This window comes from Dendrobium catenatum, unplaced genomic scaffold, assembly GCF_001605985.2.
Source record: "Dendrobium catenatum unplaced genomic scaffold, ASM160598v2 fragScaff_scaffold_670, whole genome shotgun sequence".
Classification (NCBI taxonomy): domain Eukaryota; kingdom Viridiplantae; phylum Streptophyta; class Magnoliopsida; order Asparagales; family Orchidaceae; genus Dendrobium; species Dendrobium catenatum.
The window spans coordinates 1,266,048-1,275,314 of NW_021319132.1; the positions used below are offsets into that span (position 1 = coordinate 1,266,048).

The 9,267-nt window shown below is 40.5% G+C and overlaps 2 protein-coding genes across 3 annotated transcripts; both read left to right on the plus strand.

The window, feature by feature from the left end:
* Window positions 1-1,758: 1,758 nt before the first annotated feature.
* LOC110098834 (trihelix transcription factor GTL1) lies at window positions 1,759-6,520 on the plus strand. 2 transcript variants are annotated; one of them, XM_028695735.1, is made up of 3 exons: window positions 1,759-2,543; window positions 4,225-5,674; window positions 5,758-6,520. In XM_028695735.1, exons 1-3 carry the CDS (start codon window positions 2,107-2,109, stop codon window positions 5,776-5,778), a joined length of 1,908 nt encoding a protein of 635 aa, XP_028551568.1. In that variant the 5' UTR covers window positions 1,759-2,106; the 3' UTR covers window positions 5,779-6,520. The 2 variants fall into 2 exon arrangements, with proteins under 2 accessions (XP_028551568.1, XP_020681428.1); XM_020825769.2 differs by having other exon boundaries at window positions 1,762-2,543; window positions 5,754-6,520.
* A 1,160-nt stretch (window positions 6,521-7,680) lies between these two features.
* Window positions 7,681-8,997, plus strand: LOC110098836. The gene is made up of 2 exons (XM_020825770.2): window positions 7,681-7,773; window positions 8,437-8,997. Exons 1-2 carry the CDS (start codon window positions 7,681-7,683, stop codon window positions 8,995-8,997), a joined length of 654 nt encoding a protein of 217 aa, XP_020681429.2.
* Window positions 8,998-9,267: the final 270 nt, after the last annotated feature.

Here is a 9,267-nt window from a genome sequence, read left to right on the forward strand (position 1 = left end):
ATTTGATCGAAAAAATATCAAAAATATTATATTATTAAAAATTGAAATATGGTAACGATTCCTTACAGCGAGACGCTTCTAGCAAGTATAAATGATATTTTGGTGAATGAATAGTAAAAATATTTGAATGTATATGATTTTAGTTGCTTTTATTGGTTATGGTTTATATTAATGATTTATAGAAGTTCTAATATATTTTTTAAAATTGTAAATATACGTTTCTTTCAAATTTGATCTTTGAGCATTACATAACTAATTTCTAAGCAATATATTATTCATTTATGAAATTAGAAGTCTATTTTACACCTACACTCATAGTTGATAAGTTCAAAACAAGCAATATCAATGGTGACCAATTTGGTTAATATTATAACCTTCTAAATTAGAGTTACAATTTTGTTCATTCCACGTTACTTTTAAATTTTAACGCATTATCTTATATTTTAGTAATTTTTAATCATCAATTTTTTTATTTTAACTATTAAATTAATCAATAATTGATTTCACAATTTCTGAGGGACAAATAACCGTTTATGCTGGGGATAATTTGATAATAGTAAATTATGTACCATTTATTACATTAAAATTCAACGAAAATATGCGAGAAGGAAAAATTATAAACATTGACTGAGCGCCGCAACGCCTACAAATTTCATTTGGGATGTGGGACTAAAGTCCCTTTCCCATTCTCTCATCCTAATCAAAATTAGGGTTCCTGAAAGTTAACAGAGTTGTAAAGTGCTTAACAGATTATCGTTAATCTAATAGTGATTGGTCCATTAATGAATCACTGATACTAAACATAAAATACTTGCACAATTTCAGCTTTGCAGACCGCCCTAATTATTCAATTCTATAATGAGCGATTCAAGCATAAACAGGAATCTTTGAACTTTAGTCGCCCTAGTCGAAGAACCAAGCCAAAAGCAGATTTTGGCTTGCTCGATCGAGCTCCGCTTATTTACGCTCCTTTCGTAATAATAGCTGTTGATTGGGTGGCGGGTTTTCTTACAGGTCCGTGAAGATGCCATGCCACCACGGTAATCTTTTGCGGGCTTTCTTTATCGCTCGCACCGCACGCCACCTCCAATCATCTCCAACCAAGTGCCACGTGGCGTGACGTGAAGTGTTGGCGGGCGGAGATCAAAGGCGCGATTAGCATGAATATTTTGCTTGTGGGCGCGGTGATTGGTTGGAGAATGAGTATCACATGCACCGGTTATGCTTCGGTGAAGGTATACGATGACGATCTGATTTGGTTAACAGTAAATCGAACGGCTGTGAGACTGTTGGAGGAGAGTTTAAAAACCTTACGATGTATGGGATAAGGGGAATAGCGGTAGGGGTGTCCGTGGGATCCGCGATAATCGCCCGGCACGTTCCAACCCTCTCGGCCTCATCTGTGGGACCCAAATTACAGCTGTTACAACGGGCTCCTGTCTGCGTCCTCTTCTTTCTTTCCCCAGTTGCAATCCTGACCGTTCGATCCAAAAGAAAAGTTAAGGAGATAGCTTTTAAGTGAGTCTCCGCCGTGCAATCGTGACCGTTCGTGAAGATAGATTACAGCGATCATTTTATCTTAATGTTATTAAGTATAATTAGGCGGCAAGGTTAGAAATCTTAAATTTTCAATGAATTAATTTCTTCTCTCTCATCCGCTTTCTCTCTCTATCTCTTAATTCTCTCACATCATCATCGTCATTATCATCATCTGTGGTCCGGCTAATGTCTCCTCCTCTCTCTCTCTCTCTCTCTATATTCATCACTCATTACTTTCTTTCTTTCTTCTGAAACCCTTTGTTTCAGAACCGCTAGTTCCTCTTTCCTGCACTACAGCTCCGCAGCGGCTTTAATATTCTCCTTCTTTGGAGTTGTAAATCGTACTCTGAATTGTTAAAGTTGTTTTTGGCCAGCGCGCGCTTACTGTAAAGCTTCCACTTCCCCACCTCTCTCTCTCTCTCTCTCTCTCTTTCTAGTTGTACAAGTTTCCATGAGTTTCACCTTTGTTATTTCTCTCTTCTTCCGCTGAGTACTGGAGGAAAGAACTGCTGTGGCTGTAAGGCTGTAACTGCGACGGGCATCGGAGAGGGCGAAGATTCCGGACGCATGCAGCAGCAAGGAGGGTCCCAGTATGGGGTGCCTCCGCTGGAAATGGTCCCGCAGTTTTCTTCAGCTTCGGCAGGGGCTCGGCAGCCGCGGATGATTGGAATTCATGGCGGGGCCGACCATATACAGCATCATCCGGCAGCGGAGGCCGTCTCACCAATCAGCAGCCGGTCGGTGCCGCAGTCTCAGGCTGGTGTGTCTCGCTCGCCGGCCACGTTTTTTGATGAATTGGGAAGCGGCGGCAGCGGCGGAGCGGTGACGAGGAGTTTCGCCGACGAAGAGGCGCTTGCTGCCGGCGACGAGGGAGAGAGAGGCGGAAGCGTTGGAAGCCGGTGGCCGAGGCAGGAGACGCTGGCGCTGCTTAAGGTCCGGTCGGAGATGGATGCCGCTTTCCGCGACGCCACGCTGAAGGGCCCTCTATGGGAGGACGTCTCGAGGTAACCGAATAACCGCCATTGAAATTGTTCTCAAATCATAATTGAGCTCTTTCCCTCTTTTGACCCTCCAACCTCCGTCTGTTCCATGCGGTCTCTTTCCTTGTTTTCGAAGAGGAATTAATGGCAACTTTAGTGAAATAATTGAGAGAGAACGAGATGCTTAACGGTTTTTCCTTCCTTCAACTCTCACGAAACGACTTGGGATCGGCATCGTACCACGGATTCTGACGATTCTAGTTTTTCTTTCTTTCAATTATCTCTCTTCAATTTCTTGAGAATGAAGACGAAGGAGAGGAAGAAGAAGAAACATGAACTGTGTATCCACAACAAAAATTCAAGCCCTTTCCTCGCTCTCCTCGGATCTCTTCTTTTTTCCAAACCAAAAATCTAACCACACACTGATCCCTCTCTCCATCTCCCTCTTCGTTTTCCAACATTTCCCAATTTGATCCAAATCCTGACGAGTGCTGCATCTAAAAGCTGCTGCATTAATCCCGAGCAGTCCCAATTTTCGAAATTGATCTCTTATGTTGATTCCAAGGAAAAATTATTGTAAAAATTTTGTGTTCGCAATATCTCCTAAATTAATCTTAGCGAGCTTTTTTACATTAAGATTTGCATTCAAATCTCTTGCAATAACACAGATTTGTTGATAGATTAAACTTTTATTTCCCTTCCTTACACTCTATAGCTAAAATTTAATTTTTGAATCATTTAAAATAACAAAAATGAGATATTTATGCATAATTTTGAAAAAAGTTCATAAATTTATGACTGGAATTCCTTGTACGATTCTTGTTCATGAAAAATTCCCCCCATTTTGCTAGATCTAATGCATTACCGATTTCTGCATCTGCCTTCACCGCTCTCCCGTTTCTCTCGCTTTAAGTACTCATATTGATCTATTTATTTATATATTCTGTACTTGTGATTAACGTAATAATTATGACATAATTTGAGTGCTTAAGAATTGCTACGGATTTTTTCAAGCAAAATAATGATCAAAATTTAAGGAAAAAGTTTAATATATTAATTAAATTATTTTACAGATTTTATATGAAAAAATAATGTCAGAATATCAAAGCAGAAAAACTTCAAAATTATTAAAATTATTCTAAAATTATTAACATATAAATTATTATTAATTTCAAAATAATTTTAATAGGTTTGGATATAATTTATATTAGATTTTGTTTCGTTTTATATAAAACTCTTTTCAATTTCTTGAAGAATAATTAACATCCAAAGGAAATTACCTCTTAAACATTCTAAATTATCATAAAAATTAGTAAAAAATACCTTGAAAATTATTTTACTTTTCTCCAAATGATTATATGTGAATATTATGATGTAAATTATGTAGATAATAATACTAAAGAGTCAAAATTGATATTAAATAAAATTTGAAGTTAGGATCCATTCAAATTTCTTATTAAGATAAAATTAACTTATATTTGTCATTTTTGATATTTTTGAAAAAAAGTTTTCTAATTATGACTATTTATCTAATAATTTTGAGTATTTTGTCCAACATCTTAACACAATTTACATCACAGTACCATTATACAATTTTTTATTTTATTTTTTGTCCTTTTCTCCTTTATCCTTCTCCTTTCGCCTTACCATATTACCAGTTTTACTGTTCCTTACATAAGCTATATTTATCATGGCGGGCATGCAGGAAGCTCGCTGAACTTGGCTACAAAAGAAGCGCAAAGAAGTGCAAGGAGAAGTTCGAGAACGTCCACAAATACTACAAGCGCACAAAAGAAGGCCGCGCCGGACGCCAGGATGGCAAGAGCTACCGCTTCTTCAGCCAACTTGAAGCTCTCCACAGTGCCACCGCTACCCCCGCCACCGTCTCTTTGTTCTCTTCCGCGTCCAAAACTGCCGATGCATCTGTTCCTAGTGGCTCTTCAATGGCAGCTCCACCAGCTGATAGAATCCAACCACCACCTCCCCAGCTCTCTGCTCTGGGGCCCGACATGCCACCAATAGCCGCCGCCGCGGGCATCAGCTTTTCTTCTAACACGTCCTCTTCTTCATCCTCGGACTCCGATGAAGACACGGACGATGGAGGCGCCGGCGACGGCAGCAGGAAGAGGAAGAGGGAAGGGTGGCCGTGTGGGAGGGGAAAGACGATGGCTTTCTTCGAGGGACTAATGAAGCAGCTGATGGAGCAGCAAGAAGCAATGCAGCAGCGCTTCTTGGAAACGATCGAGAAGCGAGAGCAGGACCGGATGTTTAGGGAGGAGGCGTGGAAGCGACAGGAGATGGCTCGGCTTAATCGTGAGTACGAGCTAATGGCGCAGGAGCGCACCATGACGGCGAATCGTGATGCCGCCGTCATCTCCTTTCTGCAGAAGTTCACCGGCGGAGTAACTAATCCGCCGAATCCATTGCTGGAAGTTGCCACCGTCTCTGCTCCAGCAGCTCATGAACCATCGCCGCCGCCGCAGGAAGATCTGCCTGAGAGCCAGAGAAGCCAACAAGGCAATGAGATTGTAATCCATCAGCCCTCAGTATCGTCTGAACCGACCGCTTCAGCGGCAGAGGTGGCACTGGAGGTTGTAGCAGATGCTTGCCCCGACGTGGTTTCTCTGTCGAAGCCATCACCATCAGCACGGTGGCCGAAAGCGGAGGTTCTTGCACTAATCAAGCTGAGGAGTGAACTAGACATGAGGTACCTGGAGGCTGGGCCGAAAGGGCCATTGTGGGAGGAGATATCTCTTGGGATGAAACGGCTGGGATACAACAGGAGCGCCAAAAGGTGCAAGGAGAAGTGGGAGAATATTAACAAGTATTTCAAGAAGGTGAAAGAGGGGAACAAGAAACGGCCCGAGGACGCCAAAACTTGCCCTTACTTCCACGAGCTCGACGCGCTCTATCGTAGAAAGCAGCAACAAGAGAGTGCTCCGACGACTAATCCAGCGCCATTAATCTCTGCACCAGCAGAGCAAGAGAGTTACATTGGCGACCACAAAAATCCAGTTACCGTTAGAACCAACATTGGGAATGGCGGAAATCATGAAGGGAGTGGCTTCCAAATGCCTAGGAGCAACGCCAATGGCCTTTCTCAGGTTTTCTTTGGAGGAGGTCCGAACAGCGGGAGCGATGCTGCATTGAAGAAGGTAATATATTAGTCTCTTCCTGCAGTACTCACTGGCACGGTATGATTGAAAAATTCAACCTTTTTCTTTTGCAATGAAGCCAGAAGATATCGTTAAGGAGCTGATGGAACAACAGAATCATGAGGACGATGATGATGATGTTGATGATGATGACTATGATGACGATGATGAAGAGGACGACAGTAAGATGAGATATGAGATACAGTTCCAGAGACAAAGCGTGGGAGCTGCCGGCGGCTCTCATGGTGGTGGAAATGCAGCTGGAAAGGCGCCGACTCCGGCTCCCCCCACGTCGAATGCAGGTTCTTTCCTCGCCATGGTTCAGTGATTCATTCTTCTGCCATCTCATTATCCTTATCATCTTCCTCCCAAACTAAGACTTCACCTTATAAAAAGGCAAGTTTTTCTATGTTGATTTGTTGTGGGAATAAGGATCATTTCAGGCCAATTGAGTAGATACCACTGAGGGGAATAATGTCACATCAAAGTGCAGAAATAAGCTTAGCCAAGAGCCGCTGCTATTCAGTGTAAATTAGAGGATTTTTAGATAAAGAAGGCAAATTTCTTTGTAGCCAATCTCATTAAACATGTTTATGTGCAACTAAATTGTAAAGTTTGCATCAGAGTCTCCATTGCATGCCCCGCCAGCTCAAGAGAAACATCAGGAGAGGAAAAAGGTATAGGCAGGTGGGACGCGTACGTGTTTCTATTACTTTATATCTGAAACTCTTATTTTTACTTCTTGCAGAGTTTAGAAATGGCCTTTATATAATGCTGGTTTGTGACAAAATGTACATTAGTTGGAAAAGACAAAGAGTGTATTATAGAAGCTATAGTATTTGCAATCGTTGTTCTCCTCCCCTTGAAGCTGTAAAAGAACCTAATTCAATATTCCCTTCAACAAATAGGTGATCTAGCTTACCTTGTCTGTAAGAGATGTCCCTTTTGATGAATGATTTAGAAAGACTATTCTACGTAATGTAGAAAGTAAAGACTCGAGAAGAAGAAGACAGCCGAGAACTCAAGGGTAAAACTAAGTGGATTTCATTATTCAATCTGTAATTCAGAGTATAGTACTTGGTTTATTAAATAGACCTGAGGTAGTACGGATACAAGAAAACAACAGTCAATCCTTTGCTTACATGTCATAAAGAAATGCAAGAGTACCGTACAGTTAATTTGAGTTTGTTACTTCTAATACTCCCCTGCAAACTGATGGTTCTTGAGTGACCTTCAATTTGTTGCATAGAGTGTGAAACCGCGTTGTGGATAAAGATTTTGTGAGAATATCATCAATTTGGTCCACCGTGCTTATTGGTAGAATGCATATGGTGTTTCTGTGGATGTGATCTCGTATGAATCTGTGGTCAATCTCTATGTGGTTTGTACGCGCGTGAAACACGGGATTGTTTGCTAATGCAATTGCTGATGTGTTGTCACAAAAGATTTTGGTTGGAGAGTCTCGCGGTATGTGGAATTCTTGAAGAAGCCTTCAAAGCCAAATAATGTCGGCCGTGAGTGCCGCGAGAGCTCGGTACTCGGATTCTGCCGATAAACGAGCAGAATCCGGTGGTAGACTTGCGTGAAATTGGATCACTTGCCCAGTCAGCATCTGAGTAAGATGTAAGCAGAGATTAGTTTTTTGTAATTGGAATGCCAAAGTCAATCGTACCTTTGATATATCATAGTAGACGTTTGAGCATGTATATGTGCTTCGGTTGAGGGTCATGCATATGTTGTGATAGTTGGTTCACACTGAACGCAATGTCCGAGTGAGTTATAGTGAGATATTGCAGAGAGTCCGTGATCCTTCAATAAAGATTGGTGTCCTGAAGCTCAGCGTCCGTGGGCAGGACGTCCGGCATCTTTGTACATGACGAGTTAGCCAACGGGTTACAGTTTGCTAGGTCCGCCTGGTGTAGAATTTGTGAGGCGTAATTCTGCTGTGAGAGGAATATTTTGTTCAAGTGTCTTTGAATTTTAATGCCTATGAACTCGGTCGCAGTATGGAGATCTTTCATGGAGAATTCGTGATGGACCTTGGCAATAATATCATTGATGACTTCCTTATCATTATCGGTGAAAAGGATATCATCAACGTAAGCAAGAAGATAAATACTTGATTTATCTTTGTTATGCACAAGTAAAGAGGGATCAGATTGACTGTGAGAGAATCCAAGAGAGACAAGAAAGGTAGTGAACGTGTTATATCATTGTCGAGGTGCCTGTTTTAGCCCGTAGATGGATATAAACCAAAATTAATGTTTAAGTTTTTTTGTGTATATAGAAAATTGTATGGAAGAAAAATCTAGAAAATGTAATAACTTTTGGTGGTTGATTGTTGAGTCTTTATTATAGAAATATCTAGAATGTGTTTCTAGAAATGTCTTTGTACTAGTATAAATAGGCATTGAGTCTTGTCATATGGATGTAAGAGAGAAAATTTTATAACAGAAGTTCCTTTGTTTTTATCCTCTTCCACTCTTCCAAATAATCTCTCTAACAAAGTTGTATCAGAGCTAAGTTCGATGACAAGTAGTATGAATCTACAAGTGCCTCGTCTCACAAAGGAGAACTATGAGAATTAGAGTCTTCAAATGAAGGCACTATTTGGCTCTCAAGATAATTGGGAGATAGTCGAGAAAGGCTATGTCGAGCATCAAGAAGAAGCAGTATTATCAACAACCCAAAGGGAACTGTTGAAAGAAAGTAGAAAGAAGGATAATAAGACGCTTTTCTTCATTTTTCAAGCACTTGATTAGGCAAACTTTGAGAAAGTGGCCAGTGTATCTATCTCCAAACAGGCCTGGGAGATACTTCAAGTTGCATACAAAGGCATATACAAGATAAAGAAGATTCGACTTCAAACTCTTCGGGCCAAATTTGAGGCACTTCAAATGAAGGAAGCAGAAAATATGGAGGACTATTTCACAAGAGTCTTGACCATCGTCAATCAACTACGAAGGTATGGAGAAGCATTAGAAGATATTCGAGTGATAGAAAAAATTCTACGCTCGGTAAATGATAAATTTGAGCATATTGTCATAGCTATTGAGGAAGCTAAAGATTTAGAGACAATGACCGTTGATGAACTAATGGGTTCTTTGATGACTTATGAGCAAAGAAAAAATAAGAAAATACAAAATACTATCGTACAAGTTCTCCAATCAAAGCTCTCATTGAAAGGTGACAAAGACGACACAAAAAATGAAGATAATTCAAATGATCGAGACATTTATGGACAAGGCCGTGGTCGAGGTCGCGGTCGTGGTCGTGGATTTGGAAGAGGCCGAGGACGTGGACGAGGACGTGGAGGATATTAAAGAAATAATGAATAAAATCAAAACTCAAGAAATGAAGAGTGGAAGAAAGAGCCAAAATATCAAAGGTACAAAAAATCTCATGTTCGTTGTTATATTTGCAAGAAATTTGGTCATTATGCTTCCGAATGCTATCATAATCAAGAGAAAGCCAATCTTGTTAAAGAGAAGGAAGATGATCTAGTCTATTATTAGCATTGAAAAGAGAAGAAGATGAAAAAATTTTTTTTGATATTTAGATACTGGAGCAAGTGATCATATGTGTCGGGACAA

Excerpts from the sequence above, each read along its gene's own strand:
- LOC110098834 (XM_020825769.2), top strand. The coding sequence starts at position 2,107 with ATGCAGCAGCAAGGAGGGTCCCAGTATGGGGTGCCTCCGCTGGAAATG. Across the intron at positions 2,544-4,224 it reads CTATGGGAGGACGTCTCGAG|GAAGCTCGCTGAACTTGGCT; the intron begins GTAACCGAATAA and ends GCGGGCATGCAG. Across the intron at positions 5,675-5,753 it reads GCGATGCTGCATTGAAGAAG|CCAGAAGATATCGTTAAGGA; the intron begins GTAATATATTAG and ends TTTGCAATGAAG.
- LOC110098836 (XM_020825770.2), top strand. The coding sequence starts at position 7,681 with ATGGAGATCTTTCATGGAGAATTCGTGATGGACCTTGGCAATAATATC. Across the intron at positions 7,774-8,436 it reads GTGAAAAGGATATCATCAAC|GCAAACTTTGAGAAAGTGGC; the intron begins GTAAGCAAGAAG and ends GCACTTGATTAG.